Source organism: Zeus faber (genome assembly GCF_960531495.2).
Source record: "Zeus faber genome assembly, chromosome: 13".
NCBI classification, from domain to species: Eukaryota; Metazoa; Chordata; class Actinopteri; order Zeiformes; family Zeidae; genus Zeus; species Zeus faber.
This window is the reverse complement of record NC_137198.1, coordinates 14,813,077-14,837,193: the sequence shown is the minus strand read 5'-3', so window position 1 is coordinate 14,837,193 and position 24,117 is coordinate 14,813,077. Positions and strand designations below refer to the sequence as shown.

At 46.6% G+C, this 24,117-nt stretch overlaps 1 protein-coding gene across 1 annotated transcript; it reads left to right on the top strand.

The window, feature by feature from the left end:
- Positions 1–1,475: 1,475 nt before the first annotated feature.
- On the top strand, positions 1,476–23,788 carry btbd7 (BTB (POZ) domain containing 7). The gene is made up of 11 exons (XM_080012257.1): positions 1,476–1,610; positions 7,551–7,785; positions 11,256–12,398; positions 17,220–17,428; positions 18,004–18,079; positions 18,434–18,594; positions 18,855–18,998; positions 20,563–20,752; positions 20,941–21,119; positions 21,357–21,761; positions 21,896–23,788. The coding sequence occupies exons 2-11, from the start codon at positions 7,704–7,706 to the stop codon at positions 22,673–22,675; spliced, it is 3,369 nt and encodes a 1,122-aa protein (XP_079868383.1). The 5' UTR covers positions 1,476–1,610; positions 7,551–7,703; the 3' UTR covers positions 22,676–23,788.
- The last annotated feature ends 329 nt before the right edge of the window (positions 23,789–24,117 follow it).

Here is a 24,117-nt window from a genome sequence, read left to right as displayed (position 1 = left end):
CCCCATGTGAGCACGGGGAGAACAGGCAAACTCCATACGGAGAGGCCCCTAATCGGGAGATAACCCACCGGAGCGCGGCGCCAACAGGCGGAAATCGAACCCAGGACCCTCTTGCTGTGAGGCAGCAGTGCACCGTGCCGCCGCACCAACTGATGAAAATCGCGTCGACGTTCTTCTACATGTACATCGATACCGGTCAGACTTGAACAACGAGACGTCCGAAATGCCCCGGGTTCTCACGAGACCTCAACCATGTCTACGTACTGCGGTTGCCGTGTTTCAGATACGTTTAGCCCGAAAAAAATGCCAAGAAGATGAATAATAATAAAATAATAAATTATTAGATAGATATATAAATAAATGTGTGTGTGTGTGTGTGTGTGTATATATATAAAATAGACAGATAGATAAATAAAACTTAATAACAACGCTAGGGGACGCTCTGAAACGTGTTATTGCAGCCGTCGCGCCGGGCCTGTAGGCCAGTCAGCATTCAGCGCTGGGATAGGCCACAACATCCACCCAACCAGGCGGAGCGCTACTATGTGGAAACACTAAACCCGACCGAGAACAAAAAAAAAAAGCGGTCTATCAGCAATCGTCGGAAGATTAAAACAAAACAAAAAAAAAAAACTGAAATAAAAATCCGCTGAAAAGTCGACGCGAGCAGGTTTGAATCCGCGGCGGTGGAAGTGACCGGGAGCGGGAGGAAGGTGTTGAGCTGCGTGTTTTTATTTCTTTCTGCCTGACAACTTGAGTCGTGGGGGACTGGGCGCACCGTCGAGGCTGAAGGCGGCAAGGGGAACGGACATAATGGATCCAGCACTCTCCGGCGCGGGGTAAATATGCCTATGGAGTCTGCTTTTCAACGTTTGGGTCGTGTTGCTTGGGAGGTGAAGTCCGCACGGGTAGCTTTAGCCTGGGAGGGTCCGCGCTACTAATTACAGGCTGGTGACGCAAGACTCGCGAACGACTCGCTCGCGGCGAACGAACCCCCGACATGACTCTGACGTCGGCGATTACGCGCTGCACCCGGGTGCGTTTTCGGCTCGGCAAGCGGAAAACGAATAACCGAGGACTCGATTAAAGTCCGGGACCGGAACGGGGCGAGGGCATTGGGTCGAATTCGCCGTGAACGTGACCGTTTTGGCCCGTTTCGGCGGAAGCCAACTGTCTGCGCGATTCAACACGTCGGCGTCCATCTGCCAAAACAAACCCCCTTTTGAGGGGATCGGGCCCGAATATTCTCCTGGGGTCCACCGTTTGAAAACATTCCGCCCGACTACATAACTTCCGCGCCTCGTGAGAATTCCGTTCACCGCTCCCCTGGCTGTCGTTCACCGTCCACCGGACGTCCTCCCTCGCCCACACGGAGAGCCGCGAAACCGGTCGACTCTTTTTTTTTTTTTTTAACTTTGCGACTCGCCAAGAGCCGGATCCGAAAAGGAAGAGTCGAACCGTTCGTCACTGTTAACAGGGCTGCCGTGGAGAACGTGAATACGGTTCGCGTAGCTCGGCCGACGCCAACATTTCTGGACGAGGACGCGTCTTTCTCCGGTTGTTCGACAGAAGGCACCACTTGTTTACTCTTCGGAAGCACCGGAGCCAAGGTTAGCGCCGCGGGGAGGCAGCCCAAGCCGGTCGACGGACCGACCGACCGACCGACCTCACCGTCACTAGCCCGCGGACAATAGCGTCGCGACGGTAACGTTGAAGCTTTCGGCGTCGCGGAACGTCAACTTTATGCGGTCGATCGTTAAATCAGCGCTTCGATTCGGCCGCTTTGTGAGGACTCTCTCCCCCCACCACCACCACCACCACCAACCACCCAAACTCGGGGAGGTTGCAGGGGAGGGTGATTTTTTTTTTTTTAAGATCTAACGTGTTGCTCCGCTGCTACTGTGTCATGCTAGTTGTTGATAGCTGTATGGCAACACTGTGCGTCATCCGATTCGAACAGTTTAACTTACTGTTTAATTCACTCAGTGTGGCGATATATGTGTGTGTGTGTGTGTGTGTGTGTGTGTGTGTATGTATATGTATATATAGATTTGTGTGTGTGTGTGTATATATATGATTAAGGCAGTGGTTGACTCGGGATATGTGCAGGTCCTTAAAGTTTAGTTCTAGCCACAGTAAAAGTCGTTAAACAGTCCCACGTTTGAATTTGAGGTCATCATTTTCAACCTACGCGTTGTTTTGTCCGGTGGTATTTATCCGCGTATTTCCTTTGATCAAAAAAAAAAAAAAAGGGTTTAGTTCTTCTGCATCATCATTTATATTTCTGATGTTGTTAAAAAAACAACAACAAAAAAAAAAAAAAAAACGACTGCTGAACCTTATACTTGCTTCCATGCTTACCTGTCTGTACTAGATGATCATGAACCCAACTCTCTTTGTACTTAGCCTGAAGAGAGAAGTCCAAAAAAACAACAACTCCCGACTTACCTGTTCTGTGGAGAATAATAGTACTGGCTGGATTTATTCCAGTTCCTATTAACTCACCTTGCTACCGGGCCCAAATGAAACTGTTATAATAACAGTTCATGGAATCGTCTAGTTCATAGCCCACCCTGTTTTCCGCCCACCTCTGACCTTCGCCCTCTACCAAATATATCATACTCACCTCCAATTGCTCATTGAATAAGAGGGAGATGATTTGTCCAAAAGGCAGTCTTAAATGTCTTTAAAATCTGTCTTAAAATTATTAATTTGAACTGTGATACCCGCAGACACCCTGTAACTGTGGGTTATGCATGGCGTCGTTAGCAGCTGAAGCGCCTCAGTAAAGTGTAGTCAACTGCTCATATGCTACATTATTAAACATCAAATTCCCATACTGCAGCCAGACCATCATTGAGAAGTTGAGTGTAATAATAGAGAATGTGTTGTTATGCCTTCAGGTTTGTTCACCTGCAAAGAGTCTCTTCAGTGTTAATCCTTGGGTAATCGCACCTAAATTCTATTGAAGATCAGCATTACTGTCCTCCTTAGGCCTTTCTTGTAGTCTGTTGTATTTATTGTTACAGTTCTATTATTGACCGCCTATCTTTTTTTGTTCAGAAATGGGGTGTTTTTGGCCTTAATGCTTGCTTAGACAATCACCAGGTTGCGGAATCTGTGTGTCAGTGCACCAGAGCCAAATAATTATATGTAATTAATTCAGCAACATTGAAGAGTTCATGAGTGGCACGAGAGGATTTGTGCCTGCCACTGCTTGCATTGATGCACTTGTAAGAGCTGGACTTTTCCCTGGAGGCTGTTTACACTGGGCATCTGAATAGAGAGCTCACCGAGGAGCCATCCGAGTGCCTACTTAAAAAATATTCATATTGTTTTCTAAACAGCCATCGTTTGGCTGAGGCAGCTCTCCTTAGTCTCTTCGGCCGTTTTCTAGTGTATTCTGATAGTTTCCTGCAGCCATCCTGATGTGGAAAGCACTGTTAGACTGATTGGTTTGAGTGGCCCTAGCATTGCAGCGGTAAGCAGTCTCCCCTGTTCAGACAACCATTGACATCATTGTTATTTTAGAGAGCGTCATTGATTATATTTTGATTCTGTCTGCAGTCTCTGTTCCCCTCAGCCAGGTCACTGTGGGCTCTATGCAGACGCACATCAATACTGTAGAGGTCACTCTCAGGACGTCCTGCTTTCTGATCTCTACTTATTTGCTTATTATTACCCTTCCAGTAGGCTTGTGGTCGTATCAAGTATCCAAGTCGTCGTCCAGCTCATGATTACTACCTCAGGCAGTATTTAAGATTTGTTTGCTTGTCACATAATGATAGACTCCCTGCCTACCGGTTCTTTTGACAGATCTGCGATATTATGAATTAAGGGAGAATTACGACTTGTACCTTGTTTTATGTAATTTGCAATCCCCAAACATATCATGAACTGTGGCTTTTATATGGGTAATTCAATAGTGTTGGATGATGTGGAAGAATTTATCGTGATTATTTAGCATGATATCAATCACATTGTCTGTTTATATATTCAAAATTGTATTCTGGAGAATGAAGCATATTTTCACTGCATTGAACTATATGGAGATGTGAAGCAGGACCTGAACTTCCGCCATGGCATTGCTGGTATTGGCACAATTTTAATCATTACCACATGTTGTCGGGTGTTTGTAATGCAGTAAAGGTGTAGGTGTGTGTAGGTGTGTGTGTGTGTGTGTGTGTGTGTGTGTGTGTGTGTGTGTGTGTGTGTGTGTGTGTGTGTGTGTGTGTGTGTGTGTGTGTGTGTGTGTGTGTGTGTGTGTGTGTGTGAATCTCTCATAGGCCCGTGTGACCTGGACATGTCCCTATGCAGTTATCCGTCTGATTTCTGAATATGTCACCGCAGTTCAGTTATTGTTGTATGTACAATTGTGGAGCCTTCCAATTCGACAGTCAATGTCTTTTTAATGCTGTGACCAAGTCTATATAGTCATTTCTGTTGCGTTATTTGACAATGCTCTTCAGTTATATTGTAGAGAACTGCATTAACATTGTCTTGGAGTTGGAGGACAGATTAAACAACGTTTTATAAAAATCTACAAAGTTAGGACAATTTAAGTTGACGTGTTTAACCGTAACACAAGTGAAGAGCAGTGATTAAATTAATCTGTGACCACAAGTCAGGCTGTGAAAAACAATTCCTTTGTTAGTTCAGAGTGTTATCTCCAGTCACACCAGAAAATGTAAAAATAAGATTTCTTTCATGTGTCCTTGCAAAATAGGTGTTTTGAATTTGTTAATCTATTAGCTTGCTTTCATCAATTTATATGTTTATTTGAGATGTAGAATAATTTCTGGCACCCATAAATATTTCACGACTTACACTAATATTATGTATTTGGATGTGATAATGTCTTAATTGCATCAAATGTGATGGACTTTAATATTAGGGCATTGTCTTAAAAATGTAGGTTCTTTTGGTGTTCCATTGGAGTTTTGGGTGTATTAACAATTGTGCTCAAGAATGCTCTACATCAGATATTGAATGTGAGTGTTTGTTGTCGTCGGCACAGGAATTTCGCTCATCCACCGAGTTATTTGGGGGGGAGAAACATTCTGTTAAAGCGCTTTTGTGTTTATGCTGCACTGCTCTTTCAGGCCAGCGCAAGTTTTGACACACGCATGCTGATTGCTATTCACAAACGGATAAGGTGCTGTGTCACCATGCCAAACAAAGGGAATCGTGGAGGGATGTGATTTCATCATCACTTTATTCTGGGAAGTTATCAGTAGGCCAGAAGAAGTCCCAGGCATACAAGGTTTTTTTGTTTTTGTTTTTTTTGTATTGTGAATAAACCACAACAATATGCTTCTGTGTGAAAGAGATGCACAATGCCTCAGTTATCAGGACAGGTTTGGAGTGCTCGCTCCTCAGTGGACTCAAAATGTCTGGGGATACTTTTGACAACCAGGCCAGCAATGAAGAGGTTCACGCTTACAGAATACACATTTTACTTTGCACCCATTTTGACTATTAAAAAACCTCACTGATCTCACTAAGGTGAGTGATAACCATACGTGTATTTCTACACTGCGAGTAGAGGGCAAGGTTGTGTTGTTTGGGTACACCAAGGTGGAAGGATCTCCAGATGCCTACCTATTGCCTGTTCTGGCAGTGATGAAGAAATCCATGTAAATGATTGATAAAGTTACTAGACTGTCATTTGAATAATACATCGGTCCCTTTCTTGTGGCAAGCAGGTTTGTATAGTAATGTGCTGCAGGAAGCTGAAGGTCTCATGGTTCTACCTCTGACTTAAATACAGGTGTGTGTGTGTGTGTGTGTGTGTGTGTGTGTGTGTGTGTGTGTGTGTGTGTGTGTGTGTGTGTGTGTGTGTGTGTGTGTGTGTGTGTGTGTGTGTGTGTGTGTGTGTGTGTGTGTGTGTGAGGGAGAAGTGTCGAGACACGCAGCCTTTCTCCTGTCACCTCTCATTAGCAGCACATACTCCAGCCAGGCTGGCCTCTGCCTTCACCCTGTGTAGCACCACCCTCCTCCGCTCTCACCACTGAACCCCGCAGTCCTGCTCACTCCTTCATTTTATTGCACAGATACACACCTCTTCTAACTCAGCGTTACAGAGATCACATCCGATTCTCATGCTGCTTATTGAGCAGTGAGTGGTCTCAAGGAAATAGCTGTCCTAAATTATGCTTTCAGAATTCTGCAGTGCAGCTGAAGTTAAATTTGGTTCACTCATTTGAATGTGCTTGAGCTGTGAGTCACTGTATTGTTTTACTAATGCGATAGTTGTCTGGTTTTATTCTTCTCGCAGTGCTTTATTTTGATCAAGGGTGTTCTCAAAGGAAACCCCCTGATCCTTCCTTTCTAGACCGCATGGCGCATCTCCAGGGCTCTGTTACCGGATATCTAAAGCCAGATTCTAATTTTGGGCCAAGCAACCCAGGTTAAGATTTATTTATTGATGCCAGCCTAATGAAATAGAGATTAACCAACATTTAAATTCAAGTGTCGTGTGTCGTGTGTGTGTGTGTATGTGTGTGTGTGTGTGTGTGTGTGTGTGTGTGTGTGTGTGTGTGTCACCGGAGCAATGAGGTACATGGTCTAAGAGGCTGTGGTTTTCCATAGAACCCTTGGGATGGTGCTTATAGTGCTGTTCTACAGAGGAGACAGACAGTGATTTATTGGTGTGGTGAGTAAAAAAGAAAAGGGGGGGAAAAAAAAAAAACAGCAGCCTGAGAGAGCAGATATCTCATCACACAAGAGCTCTCCATCCGGCCTCCTGGGAGAGGGAGAGGGCAGTTGTATGTGTAAACATTCAATGGGGGGGGGGGGCTTTCTGTGAAGAAATTGTTAAGCTTTAACTTGGAATTACAGATTTCAAATTTGGTAAACCTACGTCAATCTATTTACAAACCTGAGCACTATTGATGCAATCCCGGCTCAGGGCTGAAATGAGTAATATGATCTCATTTAATATGTAAAAACACAGCGGTAATTGGGTGCGGTTATGGCAGCTTCAGTGAGTCTGCAGTAGGTTTCAGGGTGAAACTGGAGGTTGTGGTGTCAAGAAATGCCGAACTGGAGGTGGGCTTGAAACGGGGAGGCAGTGTGGGTTTTCTGGGTCGTTTTTTTTCCTCCACTAGGATAAGCGTACATCTGCGTTAGATTTGTTGTTGCCTGCCAGTCAGTGTTTCCTGAGGGCCAGGCAGAGGAAGTCTTTGTTAATTGAAGGCACCGTTGGAGGCTGAACACACACTTTTCGGATGAGGAATGTGGCACAAAAGCAGCTTTGTGAGCTGTTTTCTCGCATTTTGAGCATGTAAATATGTCAGGCAGGCTATGATTCATGTTTACACTGAAAATCAATGTGAGTGACACCGTGCTAGATAGTGATGAATCTCCCTCTGTTGAGTTTCTCTAAACAAAAGCACGGCCGGTCATTCATTTTTAGTGACCGCATCAACACAGACTAATTACTGTTGGAGGGTTACTCTGCATTTAAAAATCCAATCACTTAGCGTCTGAAGCATATCTTGCTTATTTATTTATTTTAAAATTCTTGCCTTTTCTCTGTTTGATCCCAGGTATGGCCGGATCGGCTCTGAGCTGTGAGGGCTCTGGGAAGGACTGGCGCCGGAGCCGCTGCGCTGACTGCTGAGGATTGAGGAACACTTTGCCTGGGCAGCATGACTCAGCAGGAGGGGAAACCCCCACACAGCAAGTGAAGAGAAGTGAGGATGGGGGCCAATGGATCTAGCTATCCACACTCAAGCTCCCCTCGCATGGGGGGGAACGCGCAGGCACAGCAGACCTTTATAGGTAGGTTCTTATTCAGCAAAGTCACTTTACTGTCGGATCGTTAGCTGCATAATGGGGACATCAACCCTGACTGATTCCAGACTTTTAATTAGCCGATTATTTTTTTCTAAAGCAAGCGTCATGTTCAGCCAAGTGTGTATGTTGTCCTTCCAGTCATTTTTTCCTGCTTTGCTTGACTTGGAGCTGTATTCCGCTAGATTGTTATTTTTTCTGGCAATTCTAGGAGGGTGCTGCTCAATCATGCATCCAGTGCGTATGTTTATTCCCAGTTGAGATTCCCAGCATAAATCCCTCATTCATTAGAGCTCACTGGAGGCCTAACATGTTATTAATGGCAGAGTAGTTTGTGATTGACTGCAATGCAAACTTGTTCTGATCTAGAGCAGAGCCTACCAAGTTGGGCCCCGGTGCCAAATTTGGCCCTGCAAAGTTTTATTTTTTTAACCTCCACAGGTTTAGAGAAAATAAGATCAGGTGTGGCTGGTCAGTATTAGCAGTTTGGGCACAGCCCAAACAAGTCACAATCATAGCACCACCACTGTAACAACATTACCTCTCAGTTTGCATGATAGGAGACCACATTATATCGATGTACCATCTTGGCATGCGGCAAGACGCAGTGGGGGGCTAGTGTTGCCATGCTGGCACTTTCAGTAGCATCAGATTAAGCTGTTACTATGACAACTAACACATGCAAGGGGTATGTAGGCCTGTAGCAGGGCTAGTGGGCTAGTACCACTAACCTGTAGAATTGATACTTACACATGAAAAAAGTACTGCAGTTGGCATTTCTGCTTTGCACCAGTTCAAGGTCCAACTGTCGTGAATGCAGAATCATATAAAGCAGTGTCAAGGTAAATGCAGTTAGATTGTAAAATTACCATTTGTCCAGATTCAAGTTTATGAGCGTTGTGGTTATGTGTTTGCTAATCTGTGTACTGATTAGGACTGTGTCATGGTGCTAGTTTTACTTTGCTGACTTGTTGTGATGGTTGTCTATAGGCTGCATGGTTACATGACCCTTTTGCTCTTCATGACACAAGAGATGAAGCACGCCTAAAAGAGTGCCTAAATGTTTTCTACTTTTTCTCCAGCTTCAGCAGTGTTGTTGCAGTATGCATTGATTTCCTAATTTTAAATATACAAAAGTGTGTGTGTGTGTGTGTGTGTGTGTGTGTGTGTGTGTGTGTGTGTGTGTGTGTGTGTGTGTGTGTGTGTGTGTGTGTGTGTGTGTGTGTGTGTGTGTGTGTGTGTGTGTGTGTCCGTCCTAGTACATGTTTGGCTTGTGTTAGTCACCTGAATGTGTCTGTATGACTTAATACTGAATCTGATGCCATTCAACTTGATGTGCAAAGTATTTTTGATTCATTAATAAAACATGCATTTTACAAGGCATAATAAGAAGCTCATAAATTACTACTGATCTTTTGATATTCTATCCATGGCGAAACGCCAACTGGCGTTGTTGAATTATGCCCTGTGGCCCTCATTGCCAAGAAGTTTGGACATAAGTACTTTGGAGGCATATGTGCATATTGATCAGTGTCTATTTATCATGAGAATTCGGGCTTGAGTATAACTACTACCAATTTAGTCCCTATTTTTTGTGGACTTGCAGTTAAAAGCAGAAAATCATGTAGATGGAAACATAATTTCCGCAGCCACTTACAATCTTTGAGGTCTGCTCTCAGAGTTCCTTGGCCCAGCTGGCCTGGGCCGAAGATGATTCACAGTATTAGAATGATTACTATGTGGGTCACAGTGATTGATGCTCAGAGAAGGGCAGCCAGAGAGAGAGGGTCTCATGGGCAGGGCTTCCTCTGACGTAAGGGGCCCTCCTGCTATGCCAACCATGACTGCTACTCAGCCAAACTGTCTGCTGCATACGACTAAAGTTAACTGAACTTTGTTGTGTCTCATGAAGCAAGACAAAGTTGTACAAGCTGGTTGGGTATTGAAATGTTACACTTTTATGGCAGCCAATGGAGACCAAGTGTCAGTATTAGTTAAGAAGTCATTGCTCCTATCTGTCATGTAAACGCATCAGGTAATTTTCATTTTAAAATGCTTGTTAACAGGATTTACATGGCTAGGCAGAGACTAGAGACTCTGTGTTGGAAGTCAAAAAATAAACGAGTCGAAAAATCTATCATTCAGGAACGTGTGTGTGTGTGTGGGGGGGTCAGTCTGGCAGGGCTCACACCATAGGGCGGGTGAAGAGAGATTGAGTTTCTAGCAGTCTTCCCTCTAGACTAAACACAAGCCAAATTAGAGTTGTGTCGAGATTATGAATTCACATCCGACCAATAGAAGTACAGGACTTGTTTTAGGAAATGACTATAGTTAACTTACAGTTATTGAATTGTAAAAACATGCCAGGTATGTCTGGTAGATGTCAAGCTCTCTGTTTACTTAAACATTTTCCTCCTGTTAAATTGGAGGCATTTTGAATGTAACTATTATCCAGAGTGATCCAGTGATAAGTGTGTAATTTCTCACGATTCAAAATAGATGGAAATAAGCGTTCAATTTCGAACTTCGAAATCACAAGCAGGTTCGCGATTCTCTCCGTATTTTTGTGGGAAATATTGTCCAACATGGTCGCCATATTGGGCGGTCAAGATCTGCCAGTAAACAAATGCAGTGTGCGCTGGGAGGGGTGCGGGCCCCTCTGGAGTTGACTGCGGCTCCCCCGGCTTCAAATGGGCTTTCATGAAATTTGGTTCGGAGTTGGGCGAGCTGTGGTCAGCTCCCGAGGGGTCCGCTGCACCGCATCCATCAACGCACACTGCACCCTCCCACCAGTGGATCTGGGGGGCACGACCGACAGTCTCCATATTCGTCGCGTCAACAGTAAAATCGAAAACTAAACTAAACTAATGGTACTATTTTCCAAATGGGAGGGGGAGCAGTGTGTACCTGGACTGCCGCCGGTGTGCGCAGGAGTTTCACTTTCTCACTTTGCGTGCTTTAAAATAGCAACTTCGCATAAGATTCTGAGGGTCTCACAAAACTGCACCGCGCAATATAAGTGATGAAAGATGCCATGAATCACAAGGAAAGACTGAAAGATTCAAATTGATCGTGACCTTAAAATTGAAACTCAAATCGAATTGTGGATTAGGAGAATCGTCACACCCCTACAAGCAATAAAAGGTAGTCAGTGTGTAAGTGCAGTTCTCAACGTGTCTTCCGGGGATTCCCAGTGGTCCTTCAAGAGATTCTGGAGGATCCCCAGCAAATCAATGATCAATAGTTAGGCAAGGTTTGTGGGGGGGGGAATACAATAACAAATAAAGAGAACGTTGGCCTCCGGATATAACTAACGTGTGTGTGTGTGTGTGTGTGTGTGTGTGTGTGTGTGTGTGTGTGTGTGTGTGTGTGTGTGTGTGTGTGTGTGTGTGTGTGTGTGTGTGTGTGTGTGTGTGTGTGTGTGTGTGTGTGTGTGTGTGTGTGTGTGTTTTTTGCAGGTACCTCGTCCTACTCTCAGCAGGGCTATGGCTGGGAGTCTAAGCTGTACAGCCTGGAGCATGGCCACGAGCGGCCTGCAGACAGGAAGAAGAAGAGCCTGGGCCTGGCCACGCTCAAGAGGAGGTTGATCAAACGGCGGAAGTCTAGTCGCTCAGCTGACCATGCGCGACAGATGCGCGAGCTTTTGTCAGGGTGGGACGTTCGCGACGCCAACGCCCTGGTGGAGGAATACGAGGGCACGGCCGCCCTCAAGGAGCTGAGCATTCAGGCCGGCCAGGCTCGGGCCGAGGCGCCCAGCTTGCAACGGAACCTTGCCGCCCTTTACCAGCACAAGTACTGCACCGACGTGGACCTCATCTTCCAGGACACCTGCTTCCCTGCTCATCGGGCCGTCCTGGCCGCCCGCTGCCCTTTCTTCAAGACTCTCTTGTCTTCCTCACCAGGCTATGGAGCAGAGGTCCTAATGGACATCGAGACAGCGGGCATTGATGTGCCCATGTTTTCTGCCCTCCTCCATTACTTGTACACGGGGGAGTTCGGGGTGAGTGGAGCGGAGGACGCCAGGCTGCAGAACGTGGACGTGCTGGTGCAGCTGAGCGAGGAGTTCGGCACACCCAACTCCCTAGAGGCGGACATGAGGGGGCTGTTTGACTACATGTGCTACTATGACGCCCTGCTCAGCTTCTCCTCGGACTCTGAGATGGCGGAGAGTTGCAACGAACGAGGGCCTGGGGCCGGAGTGTCAGTGGGAGGCTCGGGGTGCAGTGCCGCAGAAGGCGCCCTGGACGAGGATCTTAGGGCCCACAAAGCCGTGCTGTCGGCACGCTCCCCTTTCTTCAGGAACCTTCTGCAACGGCGCATTCGCACAGGGGAGGAAATGACGGAGCGCACGCTGCAGACACCCACACGCATCGTGCTGGATGAGTCCATCATCCCACGCAAATACGTGCGGGTGATCCTACACTGCATGTACACGGACGCGGTGGAGCTTGGGCTGGTGCTGCGCGGCAGCCCCTCGGCTGGCAGCCTGGGGGAGGTGCAGGCGCTGGTGGCTGGGGGCCGTGGGGCCAGCACGAGGACCGAGGAGGCCATGGAACTCTACCACATCGCTCTGTTCTTAGAGTTTAGCATGCTGGCTCAAGGTGAGATGAGCTTTGTTAAACACACACACACACACACACTCACACACGCTTTTGAACGGGACCCTCATATATCAGGGTTCAGTTAGTGGTGGTCTCAGAAACTCTTCAGAATCTGCGTACTACATTTACCTTCACGACAGCTCGTATTATGCTTTTTCATCTGATTATGGCTCTGGGATGTTTTATTGTTGGTGGTGACACAGTATTATGAATTTGATTAATATTTTTGTGACTGCCTCCTTCTCTGAATGCATTACGGGTCGGCATGGTGCTGGCCTAGTTAAAGCAGCATTATGTAACTTTTGGTATTTGCGCCCCTACAGTTTGACACCATAGTTGTAAAACTGTCTGCTGTCCGTAAAGAATTTATTTTATCGGACAAAATTTGAACCTTATCGGTCACGTTTCAATGTTACAAACGCAAATGTAATGCACACCTAGGTTACAGTGGCCCTTGCACGGGCCTCACCGCTTCCTGGAGCCCCGGGGAGAGAGGGCTCAGGGCCCTGCAACCGGTGTAGGTACCAGATGTGCTCGGCCTGGCAGATTGGCTCGCATACGGGAGTCAGAGGGTGAAACTACCCTGTGATGCAATGAAAGTGAGGACAGGCATGCCAGCTGAGGTGTAGGTGCTCAGGCAAGACGGGTCAGGCCACCTTCCCCATCGGGGAGGTGGAGCAGCTACATTTTGTATGAGAATTATTTTTATATATATATATATATATATATATATATATATATATATATATATATATATATATATATATATATATATATATATATATATATATATTTATTTTTTATTTTTTATTTTTTATTTTACCAGACAAAAAAAACAGTAATTACATGAGCCAAACATCAAGAAAGGCACTTTTCCCATGGTTTCGAACACGAACACAGCAGTGGCATAGTGCAAGGACAGGCGTTCAGGTGGTGGGTTGGAATGAAAGAAGTGCCATTCTCGATATTAGTCAGTGTACTATAAAATTGAGGCTGTTATTTCTCCCCCCATACATTTATCCATTTCATTTTTCAGCACAAATGCAATCAATACCTTCTACCAGACAAAACCAGGTTGAGCAAATTGTATTCTAGCGTACCTTTTTGCAGAGGAAATAAGTGTGAATGGAAAGAGACTGGCCCGTGGTGATTTCTGACAGGGCTGTAACTGCCAGTAGCGCAATTGCATAGGAGTAAGAGGCTGTAAATGCCTATAATGGCACATAGTGTTCCTCCTGTTAAGTCATACAGAGAGCATCATCTTGGCAGACTCAGTTCAGTGAGTGACTTTGTGGTGATCAGCTCCTCTTTCTTCCAAGGCGTGTTCTCATTCACTACATAATATATGTTTATGTATTTATTTGTATTCTTCTTTCAAGGTTAATATGTTAGACTATCCAAAATCTCTGTAATGCAATAGCCTTTAAAGGACAAACAAGCTTGCATTTGTAATATCAACAAGCTGAATTGGCTTCACATAAAAATAAATCAGAGTTTGAACGGGCCCGCCTACAACCACGACGTGAAATTGAGAGAGGGTGCTTCTTCGAAAGAAATGTCAAGCGGTAACATCTTATCGGGTCCTTTTCTCGCATGGCTACGCAGATTAGATTGGAGGTCTCATGCCAGGAAAAGACAATGGTGCATTCTATTTAGACAAAGCTGTAAGGATCCCCTAATGGAGACAACAGATGATAAAAAAACAAAACTGCTTTCTAGCATGCATACTATGTCACATACTATGTGCATTCTGTACATAAACCAAGTGTTCAATTCTGAGAGACACTTGAAGCAAGTGTAGCAACCGCAAAGGCAGCAGTCAATTGCCCTTTAAGACCTCAGCATTGATCTGAATAGCACTGTACACACACGGGCCATCACCCACCCACAGCTGGTAGACCGGCGACCCCGGGCTCTAGTGTCACTCTCCGGGTCACTCAGATGCCCAAGCACCGGGCAAGCAGGCGCATGCTGTCGTCCACCCACAGCAGTCATCCTCATCCCTCCCATCCCCCGCTTCAACAAGCCCCTTTCTGCAGTGTATTTTTATCCCCTCTCCTCCTCCTTCTCCCACCGAACTGCGCAGCTCTAATCAGTTCCCATGAAACCTCAATGTGGAATGTAGCGGGCTGGCTGAGATTGACCCGGTGACGTTCCATCAAGGTTCTCCACGGCTCCCCAATAACAGACTGCCCTGTACATTTGTGTAAAAAATGCATGAAAAGCAGAGACTCCCATAGAAGAAATCCTGTCAGTTGAACTCTGTGAGCTTGAGTTCCATGTGACAAACCCCTGTCAAGCCCATACCTCTACTCTAAACCTCAAGGACTGTCATGCCTGTTGAGTTATCGCAGGAGGGAATAGAGAGGCTTATGTCTGTCCTTCAGTCTGTCAGGTTGTGGCCCGTAGGGGTCTTTATAGAGAATTGAGTAGCGAGGGCAACTGAAAAGGCTCTATATGAATCTATCTTTATGAGGTCCTTTGATAAGTAGGATTCTCTATCGCTTACTCTCACTTGAACGCCAACATGTCTTACATGCCTTATTCATTTTTAATTTTTATGAAGTGTATCAAAGTGATTATTGTTTGTGTGTGGCACATATACACAGTGCAGCACACAGCACAGTCCATGGTGAAAAAGTGCATATTTTTAAGCCAGCTCAGACCACATTTCTTCTTCTTCTCCACTTATTCTTTCTGACAATAAGTTCCTTTTGTCTCTGGACCGAACACCAACTTATCGGGATGTGGGCTGAGACGTCAGGGGTGAGACATGCACTGGATTTGTGTTGGCCTTTCCTCTCTGTTTGCACTGAGCTGTGTAGTAAAGCCAGAGTCCCTGAGTGATCGGGCATGATTCACAACCACAACATTGTTTACAGACCCCCGAGTGCAGCTGATGTTTTAAGTGGCTTTGAAAACCGCGTGTTCCATAAACACGGGGCTCCAAACAATAACAGCGAGACAAAATGTGCGAGTCCTCCTAAGTTGGTGTGCCTTTATTTCCATAGAATGGGCTTTATGCAGTTTCCGCTGTCGTGGTGATATTCTTGTCAGTCAGCTGTGCTCCAGTGAACACGGTGTACCACCCGAGGAGAGTTGGGGGGGGGTGCATTAGTATTAGATATAATGCTGATTCTAATCTCCAGCTCATAATAAAAGTCTTGTGCTTTGAAGAACTGAGCGGCACTGTGAATTCTAATGGGCTAATGGGAAACAGAACTGTCTGCTTTCATGTACCACTGGTCCCCACGAGGGTTTATATGTGTTTATGTGTGTATGTTTAACAATGTGTCTGCCTTCAGGAGAAGGCATGGATAGACTCATGAAGCATAAAGAAAGAATGGGCAAAAGTAAAGCAGCAGAAAGGGAGGCCCAGACTTATGGAATCCCATTCTCTGTTCGAATCTATTTTTTATTTTATTTAATTTTTTTTTAAACAAAAGCAAAATTCTTATTCGTCCTCCTTCTTAATGACACAGGATCTCCACGCTGCGGTCTTTGATTTGCTATTTAAAGCATAGGAACCCCAAAAGCAGAAATGCAAATTAGGTGTGTGTGTGTGTGTGTGTGTGTGTGTGTGTGTGTGTGTGTGTGTGTGTGTGTGTGTGTGTGTGTGTGTGTGTGTGTGTGTGTGTGTGTGTGTGTGTGTGTGTGTGTGTGTGTGTGTGTGTGTGTGTGTGTGTGTGTGTGCGCGCACACATGTATCCACTTTTGTGTCTCTAGATGTGGGGGTGGGGGCCTGAAAGGCTCAGAATTTAAAAGCATTTAAAAGCAAGGGAGTTGTTGCAGTCATCACTCTCGAGTCCAGGGTCCAATTTCCCAAAGTGCACGTTCAAAGTGGTGGATACATACGTGGGTGGGTTGATGTGTGGCGGGGGGGCGGGCCGCTCAGATCTCCCACTTTAAGATAAGGGATTCCCTGAGGAGAAGCGCTACTGGCAGCTCTCACACAGATTCGGAGTTGACGGACAGAACGATCTGAGTGAGGGAGGTTTGCAGGCCGGACCGCGTCATTTCAAAGCTGCTCTGGCTGCGTGTCAATCAAACTGGCTTTAATCTCCGTCATCGTCAGTTTTCTCTTCAGAGCTTTTGATCAGAGAGATTAGAAGTGAGAGAGTCGCCGAGTGCCTGTGCTATGAGATGGCTGGAATAATTTCACCTCGCCAACTGTGTATGAATCCCGTCATGTTCAAAAACCCAGCTCTGCACACCCTCTGCGTCTTTCAAGTCCCTGTTCCACTGCAGCCCGGCGTTCTTGCAACTTTGTTCTGGTTTTGAATTTGATTTTCTGACGGCCTTGGCAGCAGGTACATAATTCATAGACCTTCTGTCACTTTTTAATGTATTTTTGATTTGTGCAGATGGGTGTGTACACATTCACAAGGTGCGTGCACTCCTGCACACTCACAAGCAGGGGCACATTTCCTTAAGCTGCTGTGTTTACTTAGTTTGGGGAAGGAGAGGTAGCCCGAGACCCAAACACGTGTAGGTATCAAAGGCATTTCTGTGGGCTGGTGTGTTGCAGAGTTAAACCACTGCCTGCTGTTCTGGTATGTGCTTTGATTTGGAAAACGCAATGTGAAGGGTGTGGGGGCTCGGGGAGGGGAATGCGAATCACAGCAGTCACAACTACTTAAAAAAAGCTTGAAAGGCTCAGCTACGACTTCTATTTATAATTTGATTACATCATTTTGGATTGCATACAGCATAAAACAAGACACTTGACAGGGTATGTCGTTTTGATCTTATGCATGGATTTCAAATTTCAGGATATGTCTAGTTTACATTTTACAATCTCCATCGCCGTTCATCTTGCAGGGTGTGAAGACATTGTGGTGGAGAGCCTGTCCCTGGACTCTCTGGTGTCCATCCTAAAGTGGAGCTCTCAGCCGTATGGCTCCAAGTGGGTCCACCGACAGGCTATGCACTTTCTCTGCGAGGAGTTCAGCCAAGTTGTGACTTCTGATGTTCTCTACGAGCTCGGCAAGGAGCACCTATTGAACGCTATCCAGTCTGACTACCTACAGGTAAGAAATGCGTCAGCCGGCTTGTTCTCGGTTTGTACTGGGAGGCCCATTCACAGCTGTTGTATGTTCCAAAAAAGACTTCATAGCTCCCCACACTAACTAGTTAGTGGAGGCTTGACCTGTTTCATATTATTCCCTGGTCCATTAACTCACAAATGGACACACAAACGCAGTTTTAACACACAGGAACTAGTCATACACAGATGCATACATACAGTACATAGAGGCACGCGAAGCCTGAGTCTCCTGATGTGAGTTGGACCGTTCTGTTGGGAATCGCCTTCAGACGGGGATCCTAATTGAAGCTGAGCCTTCATCTGCTCTGCTGAGTTCCATGGGCATCAGGCAGGCTACTGGCTGAGGTGAAGCATTTTAATCTAACTAGACAAAAAAAAAATCCCCTGCGAGGTTCAGGCTGCACTGCTGCACAGCCTGAACAAATTCTGTTTGCAAAGTATCCTCATTCTGGAGCTTTTCCTTCTTCTTGACCCACTCATATCTAACCTTGTCCTAATAAATTCTCATTCATTTTTTTGTCTCTTTCCCCGTCCTCTTTTTCTCTGTCTCATTCACAGGCAAGTGAACAGGACATTCTTAAGTACGTTGTTAAGTGGGGCGAGCAGCAGCTTATTAAGAGGATGGCAGACAGGGGTAAGATAATACACTCCATAATTACCCCCTGAGAAACCCCCCTAATGGCTCTGAGAAAATTACCCTGTTACCAGAGCCTCCAAATACATTTAAAAGCCCTATAAAAAGGACAGCCTTGCTTGGGGATACCAAATGGCACTTTCAAAGTGTCTAAAACTATTGGAAATGTATTAAGGTTTAACATTTGAGATTTTTATTTTGTATTTTGTCCTGATTTATCCTTCAATGTTGAAGGTCATTCCATCATATGGGGCAGGGATCTAATTATTATTATTATTATTTTTTTTTTTTCTCCTCTTTCTTCCCATTGTTTGTCGAATTGTACTAAAAGTATCTTCACCCTATTTTACCCAGAGCCAAACCTGCTGAGTGGCACAGCCCATAGTGTGAACAAGAGGGGGGTGAAGAGGCGGGACCTGGATGTGGAGGAGCTGAAGGAGATACTCTCTCCCCTGCTGCCCTTCATCAGAACAGACCACATCTTGCCTGCCAACAGTGACGTCCTCACCGATGCGGTTTGTACCACAGGCTTGTCTTTCCTAAACTGTCCTGCGTTCCTCTGATATTGTTTTATGGCCATGCTGTTTGTTTGTTGGGGTGTCTGGATGCATTACATTCCATCTCGAACAAATCTAACTTGTCTCCAACTACATTTTTGACTCCAATTACAGGGTTCAGCACAATTGACTCTTACATCTATTTTACAAAATCATGTCGTTTAAGCACTACGTTTATTTGCTTGTGCCTTTTAACAACCATGTATTATGTTCTACAGCTTAAACGTGGCCTGATCAGCACCCCTCCTTTGGACATGCTGCCCACAGCTGAGGGTGGAAAAGCCAATGCCTGGTTGCGTCAGAAGAACACGGGCATTTACGTGCGCCCCCGCCTGTTCTCTCCCTATGTGGAGGAGGCCAAGGTACAGTAGGACGCGCTCACCTCTGATTTGTGAGGGATGGAGTCATCGCAGGAATCCCACACAGCCATCATCAAAGGCAGTAGAGTAGATTTTCTGTGGAGACTACAGGCCAGCTATTAAGATGCTTTGGAATATCATGCCTACTTTACAATGTCTCAAGTTCACTGTCTCATCAGTTTCCATTGTCCAGTGCATAGTCACTAATTATTTCTTACTGCCTCTATTTGTGTAGCATCAGCCACAACATTAAAACCGCTGACAGGTGAAGTGAATAACATTTCTCATCTCGTTGCAATGGCGCCTGTCAAGGGGTCGGATATATAAGGCAGCAAGTGAACAGTCAGTTCTTGAAGTTGATGTGTTGGAAGCAGGAAAAATGGGTAAGCGTAAGGAACTGAGCCACTTTGACAAGGACCACATTGTGATGGCTAGACGACTGGGTCAGAGCATCTCCAAAACAGCAGGTCTTGTCGGGTGTTCCCGGTATGCAGTGGTTAGTACCTACCAAAAGGGGTCCAAGGAAGGACAATCGGTGAACTGGCGACAGGGTCATGGGCGCCAAAGGTCTCCTTGATGCGTGTGGGGTGCAAAGTGTAGCCCAACAGAAGAGCTGTTGTAGCAAGAATTGCTAAAAAAGTTGATGCTGCTATGATTGAAAGGTGCATCATAGCTTTCTGCATATGGAGCTGCATAGCTGCGGACCAGTCAGAGTGCCCATGCTGACCCTCTTCCACCGCCAAAACCAACTAGATTGGGCAAGTGAGCATCAGAACTGGACCATGGAGCAATGGAAGAAGGTGGCCTGGTCTGATGAATCACGTTTTTTTTTTCTACGTCATGTGGAATGGCGGGGTTAGGGTCAGATTCGATCGAGCATCTGTGGATGTGCTAGAACAACAAGCTCGATCCATGGGGGCCACACCTCACAAACAGGACTTAAAGGATCTGCTGCTAACGTCTTGGTGCCAGATACCACAGGACCCCTTCAGAGATCTTGTGGGGTCCATGCCTCCACGGTCAGAGCTGTTTTCGCGGCAAAAGGGGGACCTACATAATATGAGTGGTTATTAGCGGTGGTTTTAATGTTGTTGCTGATCGGTGTACGTCCAAATGATAATTTATGTAACTCACTGTCTTCAGTGTTTCCCACAGAATAAGATTATATTTGTGGTGGGAGCTGACCGGGGGGGTGGGGTGTGTGACTGAGAGAGTGTCCCTGTTATGCACAAAGAGGGCTATTCACAGACAGGTCGTGTGTGTGTGTGTGTGTGTGTGTGTGTGTGTGTGTGTGTGTGTGTGTGTGTGTGTGTGTGTGTGTGTGTGTGTGTGTGTGTGTGTGTGTGTGTGTGTGTGTGTGTGTGTGTGTGTGTGTGTGTGTGTGTGTGTGTGTGTTTGTGTGTGTGTGTGTGTGTGTGAGAGACTAAGTGAATCAATGTGCTGCGCGTTTTAAATAGTTAAATTTTTTTTTATAGAAAATCAATATGCGTAAATGTTGATATTGCGGCGGGTCGCCACAAATAAATCAATGTATGGGGAAACACTTGTCTTGTTTGTATGTCTTCAGTCTGTCCTGGATGAGATGATGGTAGAGCAGACGGACCTGGTGCGCCTGCGTCTCGTGCGCATGTCCAACGTCCCGGACACGCTGTACATGGTCAACAACGCTGTGCCACAGTGCTGTCACATGATCAACCACCAGCAAATGGCTGGCAACCAGAACACAGCTCCTACAGTGGTGGCCAATGAAATTCCAGGTAACGGTAATAGGTTCACAACAGGTCTGAGTGACAGTAGCAGGAGGGCTAAGTGGGTTGAGAGTTTAAAGTGTTTACACCGATGCCTACCAAATCAAAACCTCCCAACTCTATATTCTAAGATATTGTTCGTGTTTGAGATCTGTACTTGTGTCCTCCATGCACATTAACGTGTATGCTCCTCTCAGTGCCCCGCTTGGCTGTGGTGAAGGAGATGATCCGCAGGCTGCAGGAGCTGAGGCACACCGAGCAGGTCCAGAGAGCCTACGCCCTCAACTGTGGCGAGGGAGCCACCGTCAGCTATGAGCTCCAGCTGCGTGTGCTGCGAGAGTTTGGCCTCGCCGATGGAGCCACAGAGCTGCTGCAGGTAGGCAGGCGGGTGTCGCATTCTCCGGGTACCGGGCGGGGATAATAACAGATTAATTAAGATGGCAGATTTTAACAGGGCTGCAACCATCGAAGATGTAGACCTCTTTTAATGTTTCCAGGGAGACTGGTTTTACTCGTCTTTGCGCTGGTGTTGTGTGCACACAGATACAGATGACTCCTATTCAAACTTTTTTTTTTTCTTTTTTCTTTTTTTTCTTTTCCTCTCTCTGTCTAGAACCCTTACAAGTTCTTCCCCGATGAACGGTTTGGAGACGAGAGTCCGATTTTGGCGCTGCGCCAGGTGGGTCGGTGTCGGGTAAACAGTAGCCCGGCCATGGACAGCATGTTCACGGAGCTGGAAGGGCTGGCAGGCTTCCACCCCCCTCTACCTCCTCCCCCTCCCCCGTACCACCCCCCGGCCACGCCCAGCCACGCCCAGCTGAAGGGAGCCTGGCGGCCCCGTGTCCCCATGCCGACCCCTACCCGCTCCTTCTCCTACCCATGCAACCGCACCCTGCACCAGCGCCATGTATCGGTCAAGCATGGCAGCGTGGAGTACTCCTCTGTGCCCAGGCCCCAGCCCCCGGATTGCACCATCCCTCAAGCTATGGGCCGTGCATTAATCTCAGAACCGCAGCCGGTGAGTGTGTATCCGTCGTGTCCTGTCCCTGTGTGGCTGTCTTTCCTAATTTTATGAAGTTGCAGTAATTTTGGCCATGTTGACATTGAGCTAAATTGTTAATTTAAGCTATGTGTTTCCCTGTCCTTATCCAGATGAACATGGAGCCTGTGATGAGGGAGTTCATGCCTGACATTGCCCTTGGCGTCTCCGTTATGTCCCTGAGAGAACAGCACATGGCGGAAATGGACAGGGAAGGTCCTCACAGTCCCATGGGCCCCTCAGGCCACCACATGCCCCATGGGCCTTGTCCCTCCACTCGCCTCAGCCACGGCCACGGCCATGGCCCCGGCCCCGGACACGGACACTCCTGTAAAAGACACGCTCCTGAGCCCAAGCTCGAGGCTCAGGCCGAGTTCCCTGACCTTTATGACTTCTCGTGTCGACCTGCAACTCCGACTGCCCTGCCCTCGTTCACGGGGCCAGACCTCTACAGCCACAGCTGCAACCCCCAAAGCTCCTTCCCACCGTCCTATCTTTCTGACTCTCAACCCCAGGGCCACCCCCAGGGGCGAACTGCCCAAGACCCCCTGAGACTGGACGTCCTCGGTATGGCCTCTCAGCGGAAGGACGGAGCCCTCGCCAGCCCTTCCGGGGCTCAGCCTCGGCTCGGACACATCCCGAGGGGCCGATCGAATGAAACAGACCTGACTCACGGCCTGGGTCATTTGCGTTCTGCCAGCGGAAACATAGATGGGTACGAGGACAGGCACCTGGGTCCCAGGGAAGCCCCCGAGGAGCTAGGTGTCACTGGAGAATCATCAGGCTCAGGGCATCTCCAGCAGCCTCATAGGAACAGTGTCAGCGAAGAAGCCACCAGAGACCGCAGGTCACCCAGCAAACCAGACTACCCTTACAAGAAATCTGCACTTTAACCCCAGTTGAGGACTCGGGGGTTGAGTTAATATAAAGGGAAAATGGGAGGGGTGGCCCTCTTTTGTAACGGATGGCAAAGCACTAATTTGTGTGTATGTGTTTGACTGCATGTATGCGTGTGAGAGACGTGGATACAGACGAGGAGAAAAAAAAAAAAAAAAAAAAAAAAAGTGGTTGATTGTTTCTATTTATAGGCTTTGTCCTTTTGTCTCTACCTCTGTGCACACTGTGCTTGCCATCACACAGTCACAGTACGGAAAGAGTGAGAGCTGTAGGTCAGTCGGTCGGTGGAATTGATCACTTCAAGCCTGCCGGTTGAGAGCAATACTCTAAAGCTATATCAACATGGATGGTCTCTTGAGCCTGTGTCTTCAGGTAAAGGTTGGATCTGTACTGATCAAATAATACCTGGACGGGTCATGACAATTAATACAGCTCAATAATGGACTGACTGTTGAACGGTGTGTAGACCCACGCTTGATGTTGAAGTGGCTGGATACTAATGTCAATCTTAAGGAAGTGAGCAACAGCAGAGTCGGGTACATAGTTGTGATAAAACCATGTGTAAATATGTCAGGCCGTAATCCTTCCTCAATTTGTATTTCCATTTCTTCCTGTAGCATTCCTAGTGGCATCTCACCTGATATGCCCCCCCCCCCCCAACCCCTCCCTGATGAGTAATGTGAGGCTGGGTCACATGAGGCAGGAATTGGATCAGAGCAGACAGGAAGTAGGTCAGCGGGCAGAGTATGGCATCTGGCAGTCGTCTTTCTGGGCTCTAATTGTGTCCAGCACCGACTCGCCCCAAGCAGAATTCTGGGATTCTCAGAGCTGGTGGGAGGAGGAAGGGAGGGGGGGTGATGAGCGTGCGCAAGTTCATTACCAGATACCGTAGGAAAAAAAAAACCCAAGGGTGCCATGGCAACGGATGCACCGTGATCAATGGAGTGCAGGGAGGCTCTTTTTTTTTTTTTCTTTTTTTTTGTTTTTGATGAACAGGTGTGTGTGTGTGTGTGTGTGTGTGTGTGTGTGAGTGAGTGTCTGACTGTATGCAAGGGCTGGTTTGGTACACACAGGTGTTTAAACAATCTCAGTACTGTACACTCCTATTTTGTCAGGTCTGTATGTACATATCAGCAGCAGGTTCTGAGATGATTAACCCGCAGGCTGACCACGGAGTTTATTCGTCAATGTTTTTTTTTGCTCCCTGTCCTTTTTTTTTTTTTTTTTTTTTTTTTTTTTTATATGGCATTCAACGAACAAATCCAAAGCCTTAATCAATGCTTTGAGTATTGAATTTAAGCAACATTTTTTTTAATTTTTTATTAAGTATGATGTCATCCCTGCTACCCCATCGACTTGCTTATGCGACTAATTCTGTACAGCGAACAGACTGGGGGTCAGTGTGGTATTCACCAACCAATTAATACAGTGCAATCGT